The following is a 27,703-nucleotide window of genomic DNA, read 5'->3' on the forward strand; positions in this document are numbered from 1 at the left end:
GATCTGTTTGTATCAGCAATTTGAGATCTATGCAATTTAATGGGCATCTGCATATATACTTTATAAATGACCTGCGAGTCTTCATGTTATACACTTCAGCGACCCACTAAGACAAAAAGCTCAGAAACTCCTAATATGGGATGCTTTCCGACTCATTCCATCCTGAATGCAGAGTCTCTCATCAATCTCTACCAATCCCTCCATACATTCTGGAACATGATGGATATTGTCCATGCATCTGCATTGGCGTTTACTTACGTTGCAACGAATTGCATTGCCCAAAAAGCACATCGTTAAAGCTTGCCTCCAATCCACTGCTATTTGATCTTATTCCAACATGAGATTTGCGTGCATACTGCGTCATTTGAGTTTCAGCGCATAAACCACGTCCACGACTGTGACTATGTTGTGCTTGCCATGCTCGCTGTAGGTGACTTAATGAGTCCTTAATGACTTTCTCGGAAAATTTTCGACTCCGCAGACCTCTTCACAGATAAGACCAGAGATGCATTTAACACCCCCACGCAAGCAGGATTAACTGGGATGGTGATGCCCTGGATGTTGTCTCTGAGCACTTTGTAGTGTCGCTATGTTCCCTCATTGCCAAACCCCTTACCACCTGTCCCTCTACCCGATATCATTCACAATCACCGAGTCTTTCTACCTTGTCTCTTCCATTCCCCATTGCCCCACTCTTCCCCCAAACTTCAGGGGGGGTCTTGTCTGCCTGTTTTTTCTCACCCTCTGTTCTCTTTTTACCACCCCATCTCCAATAAATGTCTCTGTATGCCAGTTTTCCCCACCCGTGCTGTGCTGCCTGGGCTTGAGGACTGATGAAAAAAACAAAGTTGGGAGTTTCTTATCCCGTTTTATTTATTTTGGCAGGGCAGGAGAGTTTGGAAACCATTAAGGTTGGGCTGAACAAACTGCTGGATTTATGTATTTCTGTTGCCCTGGGGAGTGGTCAAGGCCTACAAATGGAGCACAGGACAAGTACAGAGAGCAAAACACTAGCAGACGGGGGTGGGGGTGGGGCGGTGGGTGGGCGGGGAGAAGGAAGTACAGGCTCGGTATGATCCAATGATGCCTACCTGGAAAAATGGCTTCTAAGTTTTTTATGTTGGAAGCTGTCCTGCCTCTTCCAATTAGGTAGGGTTTGCCAGATGCCTGAGCTGCTTGACGGTTGGGCTCTGTCACTTCTCGGATTGCGTTGGTTGACAGTCCTGTCAACGAAATGCATCAGATCAGTGAAATCCAAGCATATCAGAGACAGGCACAATGTTCACTGCAAACACAAAACTCATTAGATATGTACACATTCTGGTCTATAATTTCCTTTCCAAATATAAAATTCTTCACTTGTGAATCGTGAGGCGTACTTTCATTCTCTTCAGTAAGCGTAAAATATAGCTCATTATGAGCTACGAAAGTGAGGATGTTGCTTTAGAGATTTTAATGGCTGTTAGGGATATAATATGCTGTTGTGACTTTTACTCTACTCCAAATGTTACCTTTTTTAATTTTTGCAATTATTGCCAATAGCATTTTAAATTTTATTGATAACTTCAATAACAGCTCAGCCATGTTTTTTGATCTTCTGATTCTGACCTCTTAGATGTATCCGTGTTGAACTTCCTCTCTGGAACTCCCCTCCCTAAATCCTTTTTCCATGCTGTCTTGCCCCTTCAAGAGCTTCCTCAAAACCTCCCTAAATTCTTCAGCTTTGGTGCCTCTCTCTCCACCTTTAGAAGTCCCAAAAATTACCTCTTCGACCATGTTTTTGGTCAACTCCCTGAACTCTTCTAATACTTGTTGGTTTCTGTTTCTCCTCCATGAAGCACCTTGGGATGTTTACCATGTTAAAGATGCTGCATAAGTGCAAGTACTTTATTGATGTGTAAAAGATGGATTAAGATATGTGAAGCCCTCCATGAAATTGCTGCATTGTTGCCTGTAATTATACATGTCTAACTCTACTGTGTGCTATGTTTTAGGTATCTGCAGGAAGTGGGTTATACAGACACTATCTTGGATGTGCGGACAAAGAGGGTCCGATCCATGTTGGGCCATTCCAACCCAGAGCACAATGGAGCAGCAGAGTCCAACAGCTTGGGACAGATCCTAAATGGGGGAGACTCTCCGTTAGTTAAACAGATAGAAGAACAGATTAAGAGGTGAGTACCTGAATCAGACTGGTAATTCTTTTCTTTCAAGTACTGCAGTTCCTAGCTACACACCTCCTTCTGTGCTGGAAACTTCTGTGTTCACCTGACAAAAACAAAAAGCTTAGACACAACTATGGTGGAGCACTGGCTTATAAATGTAATCTTTATCATGATGTCTGATGAAGCTGCATAGAGGAGAAGGCAAAACTGTTGGGCAGTCACCTCAGGCTGCTTTTGTGCACTTCGTGGTGCCCGGTCACAGACAGGCATTGTCAGGAACTTAGGACCAAGCTACCTTCATGGAACGTGTATGGAATGTCATGGAATGTATATATAGTTGGAAAGAACAAAATGGGAAGGGGGGAGAAAATTAAAAACGGGGGAGAATAATCAGTTTTATTGTGAATTAGGCTCAAGAGGAACACTAATAGCTGGTGCCCTGGGCCTTCAAGATTAGTGGCTCTTAATCTGTTAATCCATGGCACTGATCTCACATTAATTGGTTAACCTTCTAATTTGAATGTTGTTATAATCAATTACTGGGCTCCAGCAATCATTTAACAGCCTTTTTGGGGAAGGTTCAATTCAATTTAATACTAGAAGTCATGTTGGGAGATGGGGAAGGGTTCACTGTGATTTATTGATGGAACTGCAGTACGGAAAGAAGGATTCATGTGGTTTGAAGCAGATGGCTAATACGTCTGCTCTGCAAGATGGTAGCTACGGTGCCAAAAGCAGATTATTAATTTTTTCATTGTAGTGTGTGTGCTTCTGTCATTTTCAACATGACTGTCTGCAAAGAAATCAATACAACCAGGTAAGCTCTCCCGATGACCGAGTGGGCAAAGGTGCTGCCTGGTGTGCTGGTGAGCTACACAGATCAGAAGGTCTCAGGTTGAATCCCTGGTCGGTGCGCTGGCTTATTTGATATCAGCCATGGCAGCAGGGGGCAGGCGGGCGGGTGGGCAGGGAGTGCTGGAATTGGTCTCTGAGCACATGGGCCAGGGAGGGGGGAAATCAGCCATGGTTCTTGCTCCTGATTGTGTGTGTGTGTGTGTGGACGGACAGCTGGTCAGGTCAGGATGGAACAGCCTGCAAACACTTGCTCGTGTAAGGAATGGCCATTTAAAGTGAGATACCAGAGGATGGAACTGTACCCGAGCAGGGGAGAAAATTTGTAACATGAAAAATAATGTGAGCTCCTGGATCTATTTCTACTACACCGTGTTTGTTAATCAGGTGGGTGCTGAACTTCAAAGCCTAACTGGCACCTAGTGTGATGCCCTACATTAAATTTCTCTTTCACTTCAATGTCATATGAAGTTATTTTAAGCTCAGGTACGTCAGAAATGATGAAGTGCATTGGACACCAAGACGCAGTGGGACACAGTGGAGAGGTGCAGGTTTGACTCCCATCCACCCGACCTTCAATATTCTGCTGGTGTGTCATAATGCCAAATATCTTCTACAGATGGAATAAAATCTTGGTCGTTCTCCGATACCCTTGAGCATCATTCAACAAGGCCAAGGAACACATTTTCAGCTTGTAGTCTTTTATTCTTCTTCGCAAAAAGGACAAGAGTCTAAGAACATAAGAAATAGGATAAGAAAAGATTCACTCAGGCCATCAAAGCTCATCCCTCTGGCCATCAAATTTCCCATCTTGCATTAAAGCAGCTGTTGTTTAGACACTGAAAGTGATGAGTCCACCGTCACTCCCAGATCCCATTGTAAGTCTCACTTTGCCAATTCCCATTCATTGTGTTACATAGAATCTACAGCACAAAAGCAGGCCATTTGGCCCAACTGGTCTATGCCAGTATTTGTACCCACACGACCGACATTGCACCCTGACCCTATATCCCTCTATTCCCTTCTGCCTCATGTATGCATTAAGCAACCCCTTAAATGTGTCAATGCTATCTGCTTCAACCACTCCATGTGGGAGCAAGTTCCACTCTCTGTAAAGAAATGCTTCCTAAATTCTTTATTAGATCTGTTACGTATAATGCAAGATTATTTTGAGGAATGTGGAAACATTTATATTTATCAGTGTTAAATTTTATTTACCATTTCTCTGCCCAAGTACAAACCTGATCTAAATCCTTCTGCAACTGTTTTGTTGCCTCCTCTGTCTATATTACTCACCCTATTTTGGTGGTGTCAATACATGTAACAGGCTTCCATTTAGTTTCAATACCTAGGTGATTAAGGTAGATGGGAAACATGGGGGCACAGCACTGATCATGAGGCCTGCACTCAAAACTCTCATGCCCCCTCTACCCTCCAGTCTGACATTCTGCCTCTTGTAAGCACAATCTCTTTTACCTAATGAGAATGTAAGAAAAGTCAAGGACAAGAAGAAGTGTAGAAAGGCTGTGGAGGATGGGTGCATAAGAAAATACTTTACATTGAATAAAATGTAAATACATTGACAGCTCAGTGAGTTTATGTATTGAGTAACATAGCCATACAGACCAGGAAACTCCCAGGTGATTCCCTACTCTTTTAAGTTGGCTCATCTCACCCAGGTTAATAATGGGGCACTACAATTGGCCTCTTTCTTTTGGCTAGGAAGTGAAAAATCAGTCGGTTCCCTCTCCTAATTTTTTTTTATGTTGGCCCTGGTTTTATATGTTGTGGTTTGTTCTTTACAGAAATGCAGGCAGCGAGTCTCGAGATGGACTAAGAAAATCAGTGTTGGAGAAGATGCCTTTCTTACATAATGTGGATGATGATAGCGATGAGGACGATGATGAATTGGACAATGTTCCTTCAGAACTCTCTGTCACACAGAGACTAAGCAAGAAACAAAGGGTAACTGTTGATGCTTTTAGCCTTCTAACTTCTAGAGTTTTCATGACTGCCTGGCTCTAACAATTCTTGGCGGGGGGGAGTCCATGCGTGCCTCAGTTTCCGAATTGAATGCTTAAGTTGGATCCTGCAAGCCTCTTCAGGGTGAAGAGACGATTTATTTGGTACAGTATTTATTAATGCCAAATAGATCTCCAAAACCGTGTTTTTAAAATGGCTTACTGTAATTGACCATAAACAAATCTCTGTCTTCCCTCAATTCTTGGGACTCTTATCAGTGTCTCTATCCTTGCTGGTTTGTTGGGTGAGTGTGAGAGATGTGTAGGACAGAACACATTAGAAGTTATTTTCCTAATGGGGAGTAACAACATAAGGTATGTGAAAAATTGTCGCCATGTTAATTGATTTTTCAGACTAAATGCTGAATTTGAAGAGTTTGCCCTGACAGGTACCCAGGTTTGGTTAAATGGATTCTTTCAAGCTGCAAAAGAAAGGACAGTTTTTTTTCAAAACACACATACATGAGCTCTGCTTGCTGGCTTTGAAATGCTGGTCACATTTAATATTAGCCCAGAGCTTACTGGAGCAGGGACTGGGTGTTTCTTTTCGTTCCTGGGAAGGAATGGAAAGCAAATTCGACGGCTAAGGTATATTCTTGACCAGAAAATGGTGTGTGATGTGTTATGGGAAAGATTGAAAAAGAGTTGAGAAAATATGATAACACTATAAGAAACATAAGAAATAGGAACAGGAGTAGGCCATATGGCCCCTCGAACCTACTCCACCATTCAATAAGATCATGGCTGATCTTCTACCTCAACTCCACTTTCCCTCCCTATCCCCATATCCCTTGATTCCCTTAGTGTCCAAATATCCATTGATCTCAATCAAAAATAAACTCAACGACTGAGCAGCCACAACCCTCTGAGTGAAGAAATGTTTCCTCATCTTGGTCCTAAATGGCCGACAACCATTATCCTGAGACTATGGCCTCTAGTTCTAGACTCTCCAGCCAGGGGAAACAGCCTCTCAGCATCTACCCTGTCAAGCCCTCTAAGAATTTTATAAGTTTCAATGAGATCACCTCTCATTCTTCTAAACTCCAGAGAATTGATGCAAGAGAGACTACCCACGGGGACAGTGCAGGCAGATAGCAGGAAAAAATTGGATGGATCCAAGGGAGTGAGTGATGGGAGTATTCCTTTTTTTTGAACTGGTTGGATGGACTGCAGAGTTTTTTTCCAGTCCTGTATTCCCCTTACTCATACCCAATTGGCCACCAAATGTTAGTTTTTAGTGGCCAACATCAAAAACTACAGTATATCAAACCTGTGTGGTCAGCACAGTGACCATAATGATGACAATTTTGGCAATTGCTTGGTGGCCAGTCAGATCAGTGCATTTGCTTGATTTCTAATGTGAATTACAAACTGACCTCCTTTGTGAAACGTGTGTAACTGCAGATAGGCACCGAGACTCTGACAGCTGCTGATCTGGGCATGGACTGCGAGACGGAGGATGCTTTGAATGAATTTGACTTCCTAGACCCTGGAGAGGAAGAGGAAGGGGCTGAAGAATCCAGAAGCTTAGGGGATGGCAAAGAACTAGGTAAAAACAGTGCCAAATGGAGTGTGTTGAAATTTGCTATGTTGAGCAATCTGCCATTGATGTACAGCCTCAGTAACATTAAAAATTAAAGAGGAATTCTCCTCATTGAATCATCTTCAAAAATGAAACATTTGGCTCCATCAATAGCTCAGTCAGTAAATTCACTGATCAGTGCAGAACTAAACCACACGAACTAGAAGGTCACAGGTTCAACTCCGATGTCTGTGCTGAATTAATTGATCTCGGCCACCGTGGTAGCAAGGGCCAAGTCTGACTTGTGTGAGATCCTCTAGTCTTCTAAACTAATGTGCGATTGTGTAATGTTTTATCCATGATTGCATTCACAGGAAATCACCGCTCTAAGCTTCAGAATGTGCTGACTGATTTTACAGACATCGATGGCTTGCCTCCCATCCCATCTGGGATAATTGGTCAACCTAAGCCAAGTGAAGGTACCAGTATTCTTCCATCTGCAAAAAAAAATGCATTACAGAATCCCTGAAGTGACGGAAGAACAGTCACAGCTCAAGCAGTTCGTAACTGTTGTCCAAATCCTGAGATGTAATCACTCCCATATTTTCTTGTGGCGTTTTTATTGTGAACTTTGTGGTTGAAGATTTTTTCTGAAATTCTCTTTATTTTCCCTAGCTTTTAGAGTCATGGCCAGGATCATCCTCCATGCATGCTGACACTGTCATTGAAGTGTCTGTTATTGTGACTTAATCAGTACACATTTAAAGAGCAATAAAGCTCTGCCAATACATACACTGCCCGATGTGGTTGTCAACCATCCAGGCATAGTGTCCCAAGCTCAATCCCCAGGCTACACTGAGTTAGCAGATCTCAGTTGGATTGCTAATTAGTTTCTGAAAACATGATTAAAGTGCTGCTGATTTCTGGGGCTAAGAGTGGTCAGTGCATATTTATATTAATGCGTGCTCCAGACAATCAAAGGAGCTGAATTGTCACACAGCTGAAATCACATAATTGGCATCATCACTGTAGAGGTGATGGCCGTCTCTAGTGATATAGTTTCAAACTACCATACGCAGTCGGATTCAGTAACTTTCTCTTTTTGTGGAATTGCATATCCTTGATAGCACATTGCGGGGAGGTGGGGGGAGTAGTAATAATTGTGTGTCCTAGGTAACTTCCTTGCGGAGTACTGATGACGAAACTCTCAAAGTTCTGTTACTGCTCTGTTTCCATTGCAGCCGTCCCTCTTGCATTTCCCCCGGATGCTAGCAAGGCATTTATACTAGGGGCGGATAATGTTGGAGACGGAGAAATGAGCCTGGGTGAGCTGGCAGACCTGACTGTCACTAACGACAATGATGTAAGTACTGTTCAAAAACTAAAGCTCTTAACCTAATTTGGCAAGAACCGTTATGCCTGAATTTCCATTTAATGAGGGTGAATTATACTTCTATGCTTGCATCTTGTAGAACTCCAGGAAGCATTAGCTGCACTGAGCTCCAGAGAGGTAGCACTTTTTAAAATTACGATTTTTATTCCCTCCTCTCCCGAAGGCGCTCACTTTTGCTGGAGTACAGTTCCACGGGTGCCAACAGCCCTCCTCAACCAAGTGGCTATTTTGCAAGGGCGAGCTCAGCAGACTGTTCAACCATGGGTGGCATCTCAGCCGAGCTATGACCCTGTCCTCGCCTGATGTCCTCACACCTTCCAGCCGGGCTCGCTGGATAGCAATTGGGAGTGTGAACCGTGGCGTTTTTTGCTTCATCTCCCCCAGTCTAGGGTCAGTGGGTACAATTACAATGCCCCAAATGCAACCCTAGGCATAACTTATATTTTCTAAAGCATTTACAACCTCTGGGATCTAACGCTGTGTAGATAGAATCATAGAGTGGAATCAGAAAATGATACAGCACAGAAGGAGGCCATTCGGCTCATCGTGCCTGTGCTGGCACTTTGAAAGAGCTCTCTAATTAGACCCTTTCCCCATAGCCCCCATAGATCTGAGAATTGCTATGGAAGCTAAATATTAATCTGCTTTACAAGGTGTATTCCAGGCTCCTCATAGCCAACTGAGGGTGCTCTTCGTCAGTCAGAAGTGCTCTGACTGTTTATAAGAGGGGACTTTGGTATAAATCTAGCCAGAAATTTTTCTTCCTTTGTTGCAGATTTCTGATAGCAAGGATGCCTTCAGGAAGACCTGGAATCCCAAGTATACACTGCGGAGTCATTTTGATGGGATCCGTGCACTGGCATTTCACCCTGTGGAGCCTGTGCTGGTGACTGCTTCAGAGGATCGCACTCTGAAGCTGTGGAACCTGCAGAAAACCGTTCCAGCCAAAAAGTAAATTGTTTCATTTTTTTTGTAGGGAAAGATTTTATTGATGGTAATATTTGGCTATGTTTAGGTCAGAGAGCAAAGCAGGCTAAAACTTGTTGACAAACTATTATCATGATATTGCTGGTCTGTATGCAGTCCTGTTGGAATAGCCTTTCTGATGGACTGAGTATTGCAGTGGGTTGCACACTGGCCTTTCACCTCTGGGACCTAGCTTCAAATCCATGGGATGGGATGAAAGTCTCTCTCACTGCAGTGATCCTATTTGAAATGAGTTTGGGCGATTTCAACCCCAAATCTTGGGCATTGGTTCACATCTCAAAACTGTCCCTAATTTGGTACTAAATTGGTGATCTTGCTCAGAGAGGCCATAGGGTAGCTGGTGTGGAATGGAAAAAAATCATTCTCTTGCACGAGGGGCACTTTTCTGAGTTTGAGGATGAGGATCATTATTGGGGCAGAGCAGAAGGAGCATCCCTCTTCATCTAACCTGGGAGTGCTCATCACTGACGCTGGGTGCCCCAGTTGAAAAATGTTCCTTTTCCCAGCAAAAACATTCCTTACATGAAATTCTGGAGTCATTCAAGAGGCAGTTAGAGCTGGGTGGGGGACCATGTGTTTCTATGGTGGGATGGGCCGAACGGGTCTAGAGCTAGCTTCTTTTGTTTGTACATCTTTTACTATCCTTTTTGAAGCTGCATTTGTACTATGTGAGACCTGTTCCAGTTACCGACGCATGGATCTGATACAACTCGTTGCAACCGGAAAGTAAACCTGCTGGATCTTGGATAGAAAATGGGTCTCCCTGGCTGGCTCCCTTAGAGACCTGGTTTACTTCAGGTTTAAGCTGGCTGTTCGAGACTGGAAACTGGGAGCACTCACATAACATAAAAAGTAGTGAGAAATATTGCAGGCAAGAAAGTTTAGTTTTAAAACAAAATTCCAGATAGAGTGTCACTGGAGAAAAAAAAGTTGTCCACTATGTGTTTTGTTTTGTTCTAGGAGTACTGCGTTGGATGTTGAGCCAATTTATACGTTCAGGGGGCATGTGTGAGTATAATCAGAGTCAATCAACCCATCAATCTTAGAGGAGGTGCAAATAATCTACTCCGAATTCAAAGTTTCCTCTTTTAAGATTTTTGAAGTACTAAATTCCCACTTCGCTGTGTTATTTACATTAATTCAAATTTTTGGATAATTCAACATTTTTAGTGCATACATATAGGTTCAATTTAGCAAGAGCATACAGTAGCCATTAGGAGTTACTCCGTATGTGGAGTATATTCCAGATTTGAACCACAGTCTGCGTTAAGTCGATCTTATTTGAGACTGCTGGGATGGTGCAACCATTGGTTTCAGTGGCCCTAGACTATGAAGGGTTAAAATCAGACAGGGTTCCTGTATTAGGAAAATTGTTTTTTTAAATTGTGCTTCACTGTGTTGCTAATATCACAGTAATTCTGGTAATACTTGAATGTCAAGCCCTTTTGTACTGTAGATGATTTTTAATTTGTCCCTCTCCTGCTGTTAAAGAGACCCAGTGTTGTCGATAGCTGTTAGTTCTAAAGGGGACCAGTGCTTCAGTGGAGGACTTGACGGCACGGTTTGCTGCTGGAATATTCCAAGTTTGAACACTGACCCATACGACACTTACGGTATGTACTAAGTAGGGTTTATTTATAGCTAAATAGTGTACCGATGGGCCTGGAAGAGGTTTTGTTAATGTGACAGGAATGCAAGATCGCCAGGGCTTCTGTAGAATGATGGATGGCTGGCAGTGTCCTACAGGGTAGTAATTCATTTCAACAGCTTTGGTTATAAACTGGAGCGATGCTTGAATAATTGATGAATATCAGCGGAATCTCAACATTGCATCAAGTTTGCCGGCTATTTATTTATTTACTTCTTTCGGTTTTCTCCTCTTTACCTTTCTCTCCTGAAGGTGCTGACTTTATTTTCATCTGTTCGCAGGGCTAAGGTCTCACATGACCAGTACTATGCCTCTGTGGGATTTATTTTACCTGACCATTAACACACTCAAATGCAATATATTTGGCTCCTCTAACTTTTTATTATAACTAAATCTGCATTTGTTGTCCTAACCAAACTAGGTCATGATAAAGGTCAACCATTTATTTCTGCTCTCCTGCTAAAGAAACATTCACTTCTAAATATGTAGGTGTCAGTCATTGGGGCTCAGTGGGTAGCACTCTTGCCTCTTGAGTCAGAAGGTCGTGGGTTCATGTCCCACTCCAGAGACTTGAGCACAAAAAAAATCTAGGCTGACATTCCAGTACAGTACTGAGGGAGCGCTGCACTGTTGGAAGTGCATTCTTTCAGATGAGATGTTAAACCAAGGCCCTGTCTGCCCTCTCAGACGGATGAGAAAGATCTCATGGTACTATTGAGCTGGGGAGTTCTCCCCGGTCACGAAGACCACCTACTTCCACCTCTGTAACATCGCCCGTCTCGCCCCTGCCTCAGCTCATCTGCTGCTGAAACCCTCATCCATGCCTTGGTTTCCTTTAGACGTGACTATTCCAACGCGCTTCTGGCCACAAACTTGAACTCATCCAAGTCTCTGCTGCCCGTATCCTAACTCGCACCAAGCCCCATTCTCCTGTGCACTCCTGCATGCAATGACCTACATTGGCTCCCGGTCCGGGAACGCCTCGATTTTAAAATGATCGTCCTTTTTTTAAATCAGATCCCTCCATGGCCTCGACCCTCCCTATTGCTGTAACCTCCTCCAGCCCTATAACCCTCTGAGATCTCTGTGCTTCTCCGAATTTTAATCGCTCCTCCATTGGCAGTCGTGCCTTTAGTCACATAGGCCCTAAGCTCCGGAATTCCCTCCCTAAACCTCTCCGCCAGTCTACCTTTCCTCCTTAAAACCTACCTCTTTGACCGAGCTTTTGGTCACCTGTCCTAATATCTCCTTTTATGGTTCGGTGTCAAATTTTGTTTGATAATCGCTCCTGTGAAGTGCCTTGGAATGTTTTACTACGTTAAAGGCGCTATATAAATGCAAGTTGTTGTTGTCCTGGCTAACATTTATTCCTCAACCAACATCACTAAAAACAGATTATCTGGGTCATTATCAAATTGCAGTTTGTGGAACCTTGGCTGCTGCGTTTCCTACATTAAAACAGTGACTACACTTCAGAAATACTTCATTGTCTGTAATGCGCTTTGGGACATCCTGATCTTGTGAAAAGCGCCATTTAATGGAAGTCTTTCTTTCATGTAACTATTAGAGGAGCATGGGTAACCCACCAATGAAATGGGACATTATACGGGTCAAACCTGTTATGTAGTCAAGCTGTGTGATTTATGGGCTATTTTTTGGTTAGACTCTACTTTTTCAGACGTACAATTTATCACCCAACGGTATGAATCTGTTTCTATTTTACAGATGACACTATTCTGTCCAGGACACTAAATGGTCACACGAATACAGTTTGGGGGCTTGCATTTAGTATCCCGAAGAACCGCTTGATTTCCTGTTCAGCAGATGGAACTGTTAGGTTGTGGGATGCAACTGCGAATCCAGCCTGCGTTAGTACGTACAACAGAGATAAAGGTGCGTAAAAAAGGCATTGCAGACTAACAGAAGACTGACATGGCGCTCCTGGAATGATTGGGAAGTGGGGTGGTGAGGCTATCTTTTTGGGGGTGTGGGGGAAGAGGTAGGGATCCAGCTTCTGTGGGAAGGGAAGAGCGTGGTGCTGGAAGGGAAGAGAAGCAGGGGTGCCATCTACTTGGCAGGTGGGGGGGGAGTAATAGAGGCTCCGTACTCCCCAGGTGCGCTGCCCGCTTCGACTCCCCCACCCCCCTTTTAAAACCGGGGCCCTTGTCCCTGAGCCAGCGAAACATACAATGTATTGGAAGATCTAAAACAAGCAGAGAGAAAATTAGAACATTTAGATAATGTGAAACATAACCTGCTTAATTAGAGTAGTTTTGTAAATTGCTGTTTTTTTTCCAGTCATTCCCCATCTCTCCTGAAGGTGCCCCACTCTTTATTGGGGGACAGTTCCTTGGTGCAGGCCATCTTCTGGTACCTTGCCAAAGAAGCCATTCTTGGGAGCATTAGACAGAGAATGTTGGCAGGCTTTTTAACACCAGGGCTCCTCACAGCCAAGCCACACATGCACACTTTCCAGTCACTGGATAGCATTCAAGAGCAGCAACTTTTCCCCTTCCTTAACCCATGGGCCACTTCAAGTGCTTCTACACCCTGGCTCAGATCAGCTAACTCAGATAGTAACGTGGGACCTACCTGGTCTGTATGGCTCAGCTACTCACTGCACCAACCAGCTGAGCCATCAGGGTAGCTGCAATTTAGATAATGTTAATCATAATATACTGTCTAATTATGAAAGTGTATATTAATAATGTGTCAAAATGCTCAAGTCTGCAAGATGGGAATGCTGTACAATAACACATGTAACTAACTGTTTACTTTTTTGTGTCCAGAGTCAACTTTAGTTGTATTCTAAATTTAGATTTTATTCTATTCTCCAGAAAATGGAATCCCTACCTCTGTTGCCTTTGTGAGTGATCCTAATCATGCTGTCGCTTCCTTCACTAGCGGGGAGGTGGTCATCTATGATCTGCAGACTTCGCAGTCAGTGATGACCCTGGATTCGAAAACATCCGACAATGGTAAGCTGACAGAGGGGGCTAAAGGAGGGGGAGTGATTCTGTAAGAGAAACCTGTCTTACCAACAGAGCTCCGTCTGGTTTGCAGCAATTACTTGCTCATTTTGAATGTGTTTGTTTTTTTTTTCTTAATTTACATTGATCCTCCTCCATTTTGCATGAATGTTTGTGAAGCAGTTGTATTGGGATCACATCAGCTGGGGGTTCCCCTTAAGTAAGGCTATATAATGGGGTGGGGTGTTCTTCTTTTGACCTCCTATCTCTTCAAGTATACATTGAATACGATTTCTTTCCCCTCCCCAAACGTACACGTAAGCCATGAGCAGCTCTTTTCACACACGGAGCTGAAGGAGATTATATTATTGTAATTGGGAAGATTTGCTTTGTGTAATGCCTTGTCACGATTCTCAGCAGCACCTTGTGTACAATGAGTCTGAAGCATAGGCCTTCAGGTAATTCCCCCGAGTGGCAATTTTTCAGCTGTGGGCCTCCGAGTGTCAGAAAGCTATTTGACTGTAGAACCATAGAAAAGATACAGCACATCAGGGGGCCATTCGGCCCATTGTGACCGCGCCGGCTCGAAGAACAACCAGGTGCCCATTCTAATCCCACCTTCCAGCACCCAGTCCGTAGCCCTGCAGCTTATAGCACTTTAGGTGCAGGTCCAGATACTTTTTAAAAGAGTTGAGGGTCCCTGCCTCTACCACCAATTCGGGCAGCGAATTCCATACACCCACCACCCTCTGGGTAAAAAGTTTTTCCTCATGTCCCCTCTAATCCTTCTGCCAATCAGCTTAAATCTATGTCCTCTAGTTCTTGAACTCTCCGCTAGGGGAAACAGGTACTTCCTGTCTACTCTATCTGGGCCCCTCATAATTTTGTACACCTCAATCAAGTCACCCCTCAGCCTCCTCTGCTCCAAGGAAAACAACCCCAGCCTATCCAATCTCTCCCCGTAGCTGCAATTTTCAAGCTCTGGCAACATTTTTGTAAATCTTCTCTGTACTCTCTCCAGAGCAATTACGTCCTGTGTGGGACATCTCAACTAAGCCCGATCCTGTCCTCACTCAACATCCACCCCTGCCCAATTTCTAGTAGAGCTTCACCACATGGAATCATTAGAAATTGCAACACGAAATGAGGCCATTCAGCTTAACATGCCTGCACTGTCCTACTCTGTCCCTAGCTCTTAGTAATACAGCATCAGAAGTGGGGATCCTGGACAATTTTCTGCTCCAAGCTCTGGAAAAAGATAAGCTGCATTTAGAATTTTTTTACTCCCCATCTCCATCTTTTGTGGTCTCCCTGTGTCCCACATCATCCCCCCCTCCCAGACTGCTACAAATGAAAGTCCCTAAGCAGATTTAGCTCAGGAAGGTGAGTTCACCATTGTGATCACCCTCTCTCTCTCTCCCTGTAAGGAAGCACCTGGTTTTAATCAATGGGTGCGGAAGAGAGTGGCTGAGATCAGAAACTTGATGGATGGTAAAATTCCCTTTAGAATGCCTGTTTTTATTTCCTCTGTAAATTAACCACCCACTAACAAAACCACTTTCCAGAAATTGTACCCTTTTGAAGTCGCACGTTGCTGTGATTTCATTGTGGAGGAAAGACGGTGGACGTTCCCCAGCCTTGTGGAGAATTGTGGGTACAGATCCCATCTTTCTGCCACTTTACAGTGAAGTCATTGCATATAACTGCTAAGCCACCCTCCCATTGTACAAATTCCCAAACTATTAAACTTTGAATTGAAAAATCATGTTTTATTGCTGCCCCGGCTCGATCTCAGTAATTTAGTAAAAATGAAATTTTAAATGTGGTTGGATCCATTGCATTTTCTCTCTGTTTTTCTTTTAGCTGCTAATCAGATTAACCGGGTTGTCAGCCACCCCAAGCTGCCAGTCACCATCACTGCACATGATGACAGGTGTATTCGGTTCTTTGACAACAAGACAGGTAAAAAGAAAACTTATCTGTCGGTTTCTTAGAGGGTTACAGATGTGGCAACTGAGATGAGAAGCTGATGAAATTGTTCGCGACAGTGTAGTAGAAGCCTGTGATCAGATAAGGTGATTGCGATGGGAAGGAGTTCAGAGTGGGATGTGAGTTAGCAAGTTGTGGCTGAGGGAGATGGTGTAATGAACAGTGTGTGCTATATACTTCAGCATGGGCTGTGATCTTTATTTTTACTGTGAATAAATAAATAATCAGCTGCCTAGGCCATAGGCTCTGGAATTCCCTTCCTAAATCTCTCTGCGTCTCCTCCTTTTAAGACGCTACTTAAAACCTACCTCTTTGACCCAGCTTTTGGTTCTAATATCTCCTTATCTGGCTCGGTGTCAAATTTTGTTTGATAATTGCTCCTGTGAAGCGCCTTGGGACGTTTTACTACGTTAAAGGCGCTATATAAATGCAAGTTGTTGTTGGTTGTTATGAATGGTCCAGTAAAGGGCAAAACCAACAGGGCAAGCTGAATGATACTCACCTTCAACATACAAAGAAAAGAAGTTCAGATGAAGATTTTGGTTCAGAAATCTACAACTCCAACTGTCTCTTGCATGACTTGAGCATTTGAGTATCTGGTTTGAAGAGTTTACGCACCTTGTACATATCCAGCTCTTGCCCCAGCGTGATTCTGATGGAAATTGTATCTGAAGTGCTGCTTGCATTTTGCATGGGAGGCTAAGGATTACATCCTGAGCTTCACATATATTTTGACTAAGTTTTAACCCTGGGGGGGAGGGGGAGGGTAGCGGTACCAGGTGGTGCCTGTGAAACCAGACAGCCACTCAACCATGAGTCGATGCCCTCGGGAGTCTGGGAAGGAAGAAGAAAATTCTGATGAACAAAATGGAGATGGAGAGTAGATGGGTATGGGTTTGGGAAGAAGGTGAACAGGTTCAGCACACGAATGTAATCAGCTGGGATGGGCTGAGTGATATTTTCCTGTTCCTTTCCTGTGATGTTCTTTAATCTTTTTAGGAAAAATGATCCATTCAATGGTTGCTCACTTGGACGCAGTCACCTCTCTCGCTGTAGATCCCAATGGAGTTTTCCTGATGTCAGGAAGTAAGTACCACTCAAAACAGTTTCTCTTTTTTTTAATCTTAACCTACTGCCATTGTCTGATGGTTTTTAATTGTGTCATATTCTGTAGCCTTAAAAAGAAATTTTTAAAAAGTACTTGAATTTATAAAGCATCTTTCATGACATCAGGGCATCCCAAAGTGTTTCACAGCCAATGAAGTACTTTTCTTCGAAGCGTAGTCACTGTTGTAATGTAAGGAAACACAGCAGCTAATATTTATACAGCAAGGTCCCACAAACAGCAATGAGACAAATGACCAGATAATTTGTTTTTGGTGTGTTGCTTGAAATTTGAGACTAGTACAGCAAAAGTGGAGACTGACATTGGTTTGAGTCATTCGTGGTGCCAGAAGAAGCAGGGAGGTGCTGCATTACAGGCTTGGGGGTGGGGAGGAGGGAGGGAGGGACATCTGAATGATATCTTTTGCCTAAAGGCAGCCTGGTAACAGAGAATTGGTAGTGTCCTGTGTATTAAATTTGCAGAGTGTCTATTGACACCACTGTGTCAGCCAATGAGTTGGAGACGGGGCAGGACTTATGGCAGGACTCACAGCAAACAAAGTCTATTTACTCAGCAAACAGAGTCTGTTTAAACAGTGCACTATAGCAAACAGAACTCATGACTCAAATTACAAAACTTCTCCCGATAAAAGCAGGATGATTTTTCCAGCAAAATGCAGTGAGTGGAGGATAGTTACCTGATACAAATTATGTGCATAAAATCAATCCCAGTCTCTTACAGCAGGGCGGTCTCCAGGCGTGATTGACGGGGGAATTACCCAATCATCTCCATTCTGGCCGGAAATAATGGTGTCACTATTTAAATTTGCTGTGTATGTCACACACTCCTTATTTAGGCATCACCATCCTGTTATGGCGCTAGGTGGCATTTTGATAGAAGTTTCCCATTATAAAGCTATCTGTCAGACAACCATACCTACCACTAGTTGGAGCTTTAGAAGTGGCCGGCTATTTACGTGAACTTGCTACCTGTTTATGTTGGGAATCAAAGTAAGAAAACCACTGGTGGTACTTCACATTGATGCTGCAGGATGGTGATGCTTCGCTGAATCTACTGATTCCACCTTGGTGAAACGGGAGGAGGCACCAAACAGGGACCAGCAGTTTTCTCATAGAGAGGGAGAGAGTATCTGCAGCTTGCAGCTCCCCCAGTGGTTAGCCCAGAAAGATCCCGGGTTCTGACCCCAGTCTGTATTGAGTCGGTTAACCTCAGCCACAGCTGCAGCAATGCAACTACAATGGGCCTCATCACCCTGGATTAGAGAGGGGTGAAGAAAATCAGGATTCCTTCTCCTAATCCCAATCCAACGACCATGTTAGAAAATGCGTGTCTGTTGTGCAAGGACAGGATTGGGCTCATCTGTGATGCCCACTGCCCTATGGGAATCGTCTACAGGCACTTATTGTCCAGGCTCGTGTGAAACCATGAAGAATGACTTAATTGGCTATGAAGCACTTTGGGACGTCCTGAGGGAATGGTAGGCACTATATAAATGCATGGGGGTTTTTTTTGGCTTCTATGTAAATTGTGCAGAGTTTAAATTCTTGAATGTACCTAATTGAACAGGTCACGACTGCTCGATACGACTCTGGAACCTGGACAACAAGACCTGTGTTCAGGAAATCACAGCGCACCGGAAGAAGTACGATGAGGCAATCCACGACGTCACCTTCCACCCGAGCAAAGCCTACATCGCCAGTGCAGGAGCAGATGCCCTCGCCAAAGTGTTTGTATGACACAACATAACCTCCCCAGTCTCATTCCTCTGAGCAGGTGAGCTTCAGCAGTGCAAGGCCTGCTGTAATGGAGAAGCACTTTCTAATGTTGTGGCTAATCCACTGTTTATGACGGGGTGGGGCGGGTGGACATGGGCCCGGTGCCCAGTGGAACAGAGTGTTTGTGTAACAGTGGCACTGCTTGGTAAAATGGTAGAAAGTTTGGTAATTGTACCAGCTAGTGTATAACTAAGCCATAAAATCATGAAGGGAGTTAAGGGCCCTACAGTTAGCCCATAGCAAAGAGCCCAGATCTCAGCTAAAGTTCCTGCTCTTAATCACTATCTAGTGACCCTTATTGTAATGGCTGTTGGGTGAGGACGGGTTTGGGGTTGGCTGCGATGCAGTCCAGTCGAATAGCCTGCCGATGCTGACTGGTCTTGCACATGAAGAATGGCCCTTGAGCAAGCTACTGGAAGGCTGGTAGTGGCCTTGGAATCTTTCATTTGCAAGAGACAAACTATTTGTTGGGGGTGGTGGGGGGAGTAGACCAGTGCTGTCATGCGATGCACTGTCTCAAAATGGTAGGAACCTGTGATTGCTTACATGGCAAACTCCAAACCTCAGCAGCCTGTCAGCAAGAGGAGTACATTTTTAGTGCTTGTCAGCCGATACTGGCTTTGGTGTGTCCCCTAGGACAGGGATCCCTGCAAGCCTTGGACATAGGCAAGGCAACTGGGTCCAATTTGCTCTTGTATTTCTTATTCATTGGTTTTTCCTTTTTGGATTTTGTGGACCTGGAGGTTTGGAATGGGCTGATCTTAGCCTGTTGCCTCATTGGTGGGTAAATCCTAAATCAGAACATTGGGATCTGTTGGTATCAGCAGCTTCAGATATATGGGAATTAATGGGGACGTGGATTTAAACCGCAGTGCTCCATAGTGTGTGCCTAAGCGACTCAACAAGATAAAATATTGGGAATGCCTCCACTAGGGGCTAGTTACAATGTGGTATTAAGACCGTAATAATCTTGGAAAAATCATGGTTGAGAAAAGAAGCTCATCTCTCAATATGTTAACTCTCCCTTCTCAGCCTCACACTGTAAATTTTAGCCTCTACTACCTGAGTTCAAGGAGCAGATTCCCTGCCTTTTTGTTTGGGAAGTGGTGCAGGGATTTATTTTGGGATCTTAAGAAGAGAAAATGGAATGTGTTTGCGGTTTCTGTATCTATTTAATAGCTTAGCCAGTGAGGTACCCAGGTAGGCCCTAGATATGATGCCCGATCTGTACTGAGTTACCTGATCTCACCTGGGGCAAGAGTTGGGTTAGTACAACTGACTCTGGAGGGGCCAAGACAACTCATGCGAGGTTCCTGATTGCTCACCACTCACCCTTTATTGCAAAGTGCATATGTGTAGATGTTGGGGGAGGGCAAGATTAGGATTGACCTGTTAATACCTTCCAGGTTCAAATGTGAAGAACGGCCATTTAGGGCAAGGTAATGGAGAGCTTACAGCACCGTAGGGGCTACATCCCAGCACGAGCTAACACTGCCACGTGAGGCGGGGAAATTTAAAAAAACAAGTACCATTTATAGTTAGAAGAAAATCTCACTTGAAAAGCTCACTTCTGCCACCTGGTGGTTGAAAGCAAGTGTGTTTGTGTGCATAAAAATAGAGTTTATATTTAAAGTAAGATATATTATGCATCTGGTTAATCTTGCCTCTTAATTTATATTTAATTTCTTTCCCTTTTCCTTTCACAGACTGGTATCTGCTCATCTTTAAGGGTTGATCCCGCATTCCTCCTAGAACGGTTGCCTTTGAATCAGTGAATGAAGATGATTTGCCCTCCAGCCTTGAAGTCCACAGTCCTGGGTTGTGTCCCCTCCACACCTTTCTTAGCAAAGCTCAGGGTTTGCGTTTAAACCTTTTCAGGGGCTTGTGTTCACTGAACTTTCTACACAATGTGTATATGTTTTAAAAATTCATTTGGTAAATTTTGTATGGGTACCTGATTGTGGGCTGTGTGAATTAAGTAAAAGCAGTAGAAGAGGTGTGAATCAAACCGTATAAAGGTGCAAGTGTGGGTTTTGCGCTGATATAAATTATTTTTTAATGGTTGGACTACTTTTTTAATACAGCCTGCTACCAGTATGGTTATATTATCCTTTCCCCGGCCTGTTATCCATCTGGTACCGGTGTAGCATTGACACAGAGGAATACAGCAGCAAACATGTGTGACAGGAATATGGGTTCATAACTCCTTTTTGCCCCTCCCTCCCCAATAATACAACATTGGGGAGAATCATGAAGGGCATTTCTGAGGGGCACACAAAGAGGTGGACCAAGGTTCCCCAATTTGTAGGGCACAAAAGAATGCGAATGTAGTAACGTACAGGCAGGGGTGGCTTGTGGCTGCCCCTCCTCTCATAATCTGAGGATCGCTAAGCCCGACGGTGTTGAATGTACTCTATTAACACAATGGGGTAGATTTTGCAAATTAGTGCTCCCTGGGCAGAACTTGTCCTACTCTGGCAATTTAATTGAAAGTAGTTTTCCTGATTTACCATTTTCCACACCGTTCACTATCTCTATAAGATCACCCCACCGACGCTTCCTTTCAAGGCTGAAAAGCCCAAGCTTCTTCAATTTTTCCTCATACCTCAGACCTTTGAAACTTGGGATCAGCCTCGTGGCTCCTCTCTGCATTATCTCCTGTGCTCGAATGTCTCCCTTGGTGTGATCTGACAAGAGTGCTGTACAGTTTGACTGAATTCCTCTGACTTTTATGTAAGTTCAACATCTTACAGGCTTGCTGATTACTGCTCTGCATTGGTCAAACATGTTGAGAGATCAGTTAACTCAGCATGGATCGGAAATCAAACCTAGGACCAGGGAGGAATACTTCGCTTCTGAGCTATCAGGGTGATTAATGCTGGATATTTCTTTTAAACAGTTCAAGAGGAACTTGGTGGGAAAGTTTCACACATCTGCTATTTCCGAAATTGTGCTGATATCTCAGCACTGGTAACCAATTGGGGAGTTTTGTTTGTTCAAAATAAGGGATTAACTGATTCTCATATGGGGAGAGGGGCAACTTCCTGGAATGAACGATTTGCGGTTGTTTTAGTGGTATGAGGTCAAAGGATAGATTTTATCGATTTGTGCTGCTGGGAATTTATATCAGGAATTTGGGTGCGGAGATCAGTGCAGGTTGTTCCATCTTTAAACTTAATGGTTGGAAAATCCTACGGGATATGCTGACCTTCATGTTTGAATTCCCGCGTGTCATCCCAGTGCGTGAAGCTTGGCTCCAGGGGTATAAAATGCACCTTCTATCATGTAGGAGACTAAAGCACGGTTCATGCTGTATGGCTGCAGTAATTCATTAGCTCAAGATAATGTCTCCATCTCCGAGGCATATGGAGCAAGAAGGTCCTGAGATCGATCGATTAGTCTGTGCTGAGTTAGCTGCTAGTATTAGGCCCCAATTTTAGGGAGCAGAAATGTTAAGTGGAACTTATGCTTCTCTGTCCACTGACCCCTGTTGGAAAGTGCGTGTGCTTGGACGCTGGATGGAGACAGGATTAGGCTCGGTTGTGAGGTGTCCCACAGTTGAATAGCCTGCAGGCAATCGCTGCTGAGGCTTGATGATTAGCAGCCGCTTGACTGAGGTATCACAGTGCTGGGTGTTTCTGGAACTTGCACTCCAGTGAGAGATGACTTCCTCAAGCATGGAGGAGAGAAGATTGGAGAAGAAAAGAAATGACGCTTGGGAGCACTGGCAACGCGTTTTCAGCAGAAATGCTGAATATTTATAATGTAAAGTCAGAGTATAGGTGCAGGATTCCAGAACGTTCCACAACAGTATCCGGAGAATAGCCTTTTCAAATCATAATCACCTGGAACGTCCATTGAGCTTCTCTGAATCTTCCGCTGTAAGCACGGTGATCGCCACAATCCCTGGATTAATGGTGCAAAAGACGTTTCTCCGTGGGTTTTGCCAAAATTATGGTGGAAGATTCTCCCCTCTAGTGCTTTTCATTTCGCTGGTAAAAGTGCTGCTACGACTACTGAAATAGTTATTGAAGGGAAGAGTATGGAGGGGGGGGTACAGAAGCTAATCGTGTCCCGCTCCCTGATAGTTCGGCTCACAGTGCCATTATTCCCATCCTGATGTTCAGTAACATATTGAGTAGGGAGGGAGGTGGCCCTAATGGCACCATAGGTATCAGCATTACAGAAACCCAAAACTATTTCTGAGCATTCCTGTGTAATGCAGATGCAATGCAGTGAGCACATATCTCTTGTCAGTATATCTTCACTGCCCCTTTGGACTGGTCGTGTTGACCCTTACTAAAGATGCTGTATTAAGTCCAGCAGGCAAGCGTTTCTAATTAAAACAGGGACCAGTGCCTTCCCAGTTAACTTGGTGGGTAAATTCACTGCTGGTATGGCACTGACCCACACAAAAGAACGTCCAGAGCAAGAAGAAAAAAAACATTTGGGCTATCAAGCTCGCTCCATCCAGGGACCACACATGATTATTCCATCATGGGATTCCCCTGCCTCACCACCCCCCCACCCCCCATTCATAACTATCACCTGGGGATTACCTACTTAAGGACATTACGTTCACTGCCCTACTTCCATTGGGTGGGAGAGAATCATGCAGTGTTGTTAATATCTCTATATCGCTCCCCCGCCCAACAGAGAATCGTCTCAGCTCCCGTTAAAGGTGTGTATTTCCTGGGTCCACTTTGTTGTGGGACTAAGAAGGTCCCAGGTTCAGGCTGTATACTGTGCTGAGTTAGCTTATCTCACCTGAGGCACCACATCTGACCATGAGCACCTCAACTAGGGAAGATGAAATATCAGCAAGATATGCTGCTCCTGATCATTATCCAATGACCCTTACTGGAATTTGGTTGGGGGGGGGGGGGGCGGTCATGATAGGTCTTAATTTTAATGCTCTTAACACAGTGAAATAGCCTGCCAACACTCACTGTCCAAGCTTGCACTCGGGTGAAGTACTGGACAGCTGCCAGTGGAACTCGTACCTCAACATAAGCAACGCCTTCAGGAGAGGAGGAAAAAGGGAAGAAAATTGTTTTTCTTTTGAACTGCACTGGGTAAACAATGGCAACCTCCCATCTTCATACCTTATTAATCACATGTAGATTATTTACCAGGAGACCAACGCTTCAGTAAATTGTGTTCCAAGGAGCATAAGTAAATTCTGCACCATACGTTCAAATTACAGAATGGTAATCCATTTACTAGTCAGTTTAAAAAGTCAATGTTTTCTAAATGAAACTATAACCAATAATGTTTAAAAGTGAATACAGTACTGAATGTAAATACACAGGGGACAGTAGTACCAAGAGGCATCCTGTCATAGATATTCTAAATGCTGCTGGCTTACTACAGCCTTGTTAGTTATAGGTTATTTTGTGTCCAGAAGGGATTATTATTAATTTAAAAATTAATTCTTTGGGCTCCCTTGACAGTTCAGTGAGTTTATCCAGTGAGTAGCCGAGCCTTACAGACCAGGAAGGCCCTGTCTTCAATCCCCCGGTCAGTGCTGAGTTAGCCGATCTCAGCTGGAGCAGGAGTTGGGCTGCTACAGGTGACCTCAGCGCTAGGCAGGGTAAAATAAAGCAACCAAGATTCCCGCTGGTGAGTGCTATCCAGTTGAGGGAGTGGGGTTAGGGGGAAAGGTCGCTGGAAAATGTGTGGACATTGGATGAATGCAGGTTGGGGGGGTGGGGGGAGGAGTCACTGGAAAATATGGGCATTGGATGAATGTAGGTCAGGCTTAGTTGTGATGCTGGTAGCATCATGTTTGATTAGCTCATCCAGCACACAATCCTGCACCCGGTAAATCAGCAACTTTCTGTCAAAAATATTTTGTTTCTTAAAAAAACACTTTTTCTGCTAGTCCAACAATAGCTTGTAAGATTGAAAGATATTTTCTGCCCCCACCCATGGTTAAGTGGGTAAATGCACTTTGCCATACAGATCAGGAAGGTCTCTGAATCAATCCTCTTGGGTCTGAGTCAGCTGATCTCACCCACGGCTACAATTGATTTCAACGCACGAGTGGATTAATGAGATTTAGCCTGGTTTCCTGATCGCTGTGCATTGACCCCTGTGAGGAGTCTTGCTGTGAAATGCCCCCTCCCCTATCACAGACAATGGTCGTGGGATAGTACTGTAGTGCCTTCAAGAAGGGTGGGAAGTATTGGAGGAGCTGCAAAGAATTAGAGAATTTTTTATTAAATTACAAGTTAAGCAAAATGCATAAATTTATCCTTTCAGTTCTTGTATAAATGTGAACGAAATGCCTCGAGGTGATACTGACCTTTGTTTATTTCAGGACTAACATTTCCTTCTTGTGACATTTAACAAATATAACCGAGCTGTGTAGCAATCTAGGAAGCAAAAACCTACGTAACAGATACAGTTCAAACAAAGACTTTGACAGAATGATTTTAAATATATATTTTCAGTTCATTTATATTGTAAAAGGTGTAATAGGAACTGTTGTGTGGCATTCAGAGCGATATTCTGTACAGCAGGAGTGTCCAAGGTTTTTGTCTTCATGAGCTGTATGGGTACATCCCTTGGAGCCTTAGAGGCCACACATAATGTTTAAATCCCTGTTCCCCTCTATCTCAAGCTGCTGCTACTAACAGCTTGATGTTCTAATTTAGGATTTATCTACCAATGAGGCAACAGTGTCAAAGAGCCATCCTTTCCAAACCTCCAGACCCACAAAATTCAAACAGGACAAACTAGCAAATGAGAAATGTAAGTATAAATAAGACTGAATTGCCTGAGCCTCACGGACCATAGTTTGGACACCCCTACTGTACAGGATGCACTTTGCAGTCAGAGGTCTTCTGGCTAAGCCCCCTGTACTGTTGGGAATCCTATACCTGCAAGTAAATTCCTGTCGACAATAGTCCTGAATGTAGAACCCACCCACCCCCCCGGTGGTTTTCTCAAACAAGGTTATTTAATAATAGCGAGCGTACTGGCAGACCAGCTCAGTCGATGCTACTTGGAGCAATCTTGAGAGTGGGCTCGTTATACAAATGTGTTATAAGAATGACACTTCAGAGGGTTATTTTATAAAAACATCACTTACGAGTCTGGCACTATCAATTGGGCATCACAGAATTAGGTTAACTTTGTAAGCAGCCAGGATCGTTTAACTCCAGAATCTTTGGTGACAGGAATTTCTTGCTTGCAAGCAGGAAATTCTAGACTGGATTAGGATTTTGAAGAGGGAATAAAATGTTGGCCACTTAAATCCAGGGTTACGGTTTCAATTTATAGTTTTAATCCTAATTGTTTATTAGGGACATTTCAAAACTTTTTCTTCTTAGAGGTCTCGTCGCAAGTTAGGTTAGGATGGACCCCAGTGTGATAAAGAAACAGAGAGCTGTCAACGAAAACTATAAACAATTGTTTGAAAAAGAAACTAAAGGGAATCCTGAAATAACCAATCAGTAACTACCTGTAGGATGCTTTTTCAGAATTTCCTCTGTGTAGCATAAAAGCAGAAATCATTAATACTCTTCAGGATGCACCTGGGTGGGAGACGAGTTCTCAAAGTTTGGACTGGTCATTTTACTCTATATCTTTGCAACTGGAGCCCTGACCACAACACTTGATCGTGTGATTCTAAATGTCCTCATTCTGGAGTGCCCCCATTTTTGAAAGGCCCTTTTTATATTACCATTTTTTTGTTGTTGCTGTATGTGCCATTCTCCACCCTTTTTAAAACATTCAGTATCCGATGTCAGTCTGAGCATGGTGCAAAACTTGCAGGACTGCCTCTCCTCCCCGAATTTCCCTTTGTGAAACAGGCAGCCTTCACCAGACAGCTGATCACTAACCACATTTTTGTGGGTCTGTACTGCTGTCAGTTTACTGCATGTCCTGCTTTTTATGGTCGGAGGTGCAGTCAACAGTGGAGCGATTGTCTGCAGTCAGCTGTTTGACTATAGCATAAAGGAGCCCTGAAACTGCATTCCTGCTCTTTTTTTCTTGGTTGGTACTAAGGACCACGGTGCATCTAATGACCTCTGCTCGCCTTCTGAACATGTACTGGTTGAAAATAAATTAATCCGTTACGGCAAATGTTCTGTATTATTGAGGTAAATGGTGGCCAGCGTGAATATGGTGGAAGGAATTTTGTCCAATGGTTGATGCTGGTTGCATGCAGTCCAAAGTGCTCTTGACAAACTCTTGTTGTTGCAAATAACTCATTCTTCTTGGAGTCATTTGTACACAGTCTCCCATATATTTTATCCAGGTTGAAAGGGTCAGAGGGAGAGCTGGTCCAATTCTCTGCCAATGTTTAACTGTCCAGTAGAAAATCATATGGACAGATGTTAAATTATTCCCCTTCTTCTTTCTCTCCTAAATTGGGAGAAGGCTTAGCCTTAGGATAGTGTCTTGCTTTGACCAAGATAGAAGATCATTCTTTGAGTAGGTGCAGTTATTAAACCCCCCCACCCAGCACCATTAAAATTGGGAGAGAAGTTTAATTCTTGCATTACATATCCCCCCCCGACCCCGCGCCTGTAGTGTTTACAAGTTGGTTGTTCCAGGCCTGTTTTTGCAGTAACAAGGTTTGACGGACTGTCATTGCAACCTGGGTCTTATTTTGGTAGCCAGTTGGCTTTTTAACCCTCTCCCACCCACTCCTTCCACACAGCCCAATAGAGCTCAAGCCCTACATCACTGCCAACAATAAGTAAAATAATTCCAAAAAATGTTTGGCTCAAAAAAAAATGCCACATGCAGTTCTTAAAAACAAAGACAAAAATCAATGCAAGTCGCTGGAAGCGGTCTTTGGAAATTGCGTGACTGGGGTCTTGTTTTTGCACGTTCTCAGTGGGACAGGGTTAAAGTCGCCACCGGCCAGCCAGTGAGATTTTTTTTCCATTTAAAAAAAAAATTAAACTTTTTCTTCCTCTACGAATTTATTGCAAAGGAACTGTAAATTGTGTAAAATTTTAAATATGTGATATTTTGTACATCTCACTATCTCAAATAGTTGTGTATTTATCGAAGACTACTGTAACTCTTTTTATGGCACTTGTTTTTCATGTATATTTATTTTACTTTTGTCTTCTAATTAATCAGTGATGTTCTGTATGTAAGGTCTGAAAGTAAAGTGTTTTCTACAAATTCTGTCTTAGTAACTCAACTTGCACTCCACCTAAAGTAAACTTAATCGGAACTCTTATAAATTAGCCTTGGTATTGCCCTCGGCCTGTTGATAAATATAACTTTT

General features: G+C 43.6%; 1 protein-coding gene, 1 long non-coding RNA gene and 1 pseudogene across 10 annotated transcripts in view; 1 reads left to right on the forward strand and 2 right to left on the reverse strand.

Annotated features, from left to right (window-relative positions):
- LOC137305904 (striatin-3-like) overlaps nt 1-27,703 on the forward strand; it is a 59,953-nt gene that overhangs the window by 25,605 nt on the left and 6,645 nt on the right. For 5 of the 7 annotated variants that reach the window (XM_067974839.1, XM_067974843.1, XM_067974840.1 and 2 more), the window contains 14 exons: nt 1,995-2,174; nt 4,823-4,982; nt 6,443-6,587; nt 6,935-7,039; nt 7,802-7,923; nt 8,729-8,904; nt 9,901-9,948; nt 10,432-10,553; nt 12,314-12,481; nt 13,426-13,566; nt 15,421-15,519; nt 16,546-16,632; nt 18,239-18,445; nt 20,154-27,676. In XM_067974839.1, coding sequence (XP_067830940.1) covers nt 1,995-2,174; nt 4,823-4,982; nt 6,443-6,587; nt 6,935-7,039; nt 7,802-7,923; nt 8,729-8,904; nt 9,901-9,948; nt 10,432-10,553; nt 12,314-12,481; nt 13,426-13,566; nt 15,421-15,519; nt 16,546-16,632; nt 18,239-18,408 — 1,723 coding nt within the window. In that variant the 3' untranslated portion in view covers nt 18,409-18,445; nt 20,154-27,676. Of the gene's footprint in view, nt 1-1,994; nt 2,175-4,822; nt 4,983-6,442; nt 6,588-6,934; nt 7,040-7,801; nt 7,924-8,728; nt 8,905-9,900; nt 9,949-10,431; nt 10,554-12,313; nt 12,482-13,425; nt 13,567-15,420; nt 15,520-16,545; nt 16,633-18,238; nt 18,446-20,153; nt 27,677-27,703 lie in introns of those variants that run through there. The other 2 variants (XR_010958778.1, XR_010958779.1) reach the window with 2 other exon arrangements.
- The window catches only part of LOC137305909 (uncharacterized), a 62,969-nt gene that overhangs the window by 8,793 nt on the left and 26,473 nt on the right, over nt 1-27,703 (reverse strand). For all 3 annotated transcript variants that reach the window (XR_010958784.1, XR_010958782.1, XR_010958783.1), the window contains exons 2-3: nt 2,183-2,268; nt 1,092-1,285 (exon numbers count right to left, since the gene is read on the reverse strand). This is a non-coding gene — a long non-coding RNA (uncharacterized lncRNA). The remainder of the gene's footprint in view (nt 1-1,091; nt 1,286-2,182; nt 2,269-27,703) is intronic.
- On the reverse strand, nt 328-641 carry LOC137306095 (histone H4 type VIII-like; annotated as a pseudogene).

This window comes from Heptranchias perlo, chromosome 41 (genome assembly GCF_035084215.1).
Source record: "Heptranchias perlo isolate sHepPer1 chromosome 41, sHepPer1.hap1, whole genome shotgun sequence".
NCBI lineage: Eukaryota > Metazoa > Chordata > Chondrichthyes > Hexanchiformes > Hexanchidae > Heptranchias > Heptranchias perlo.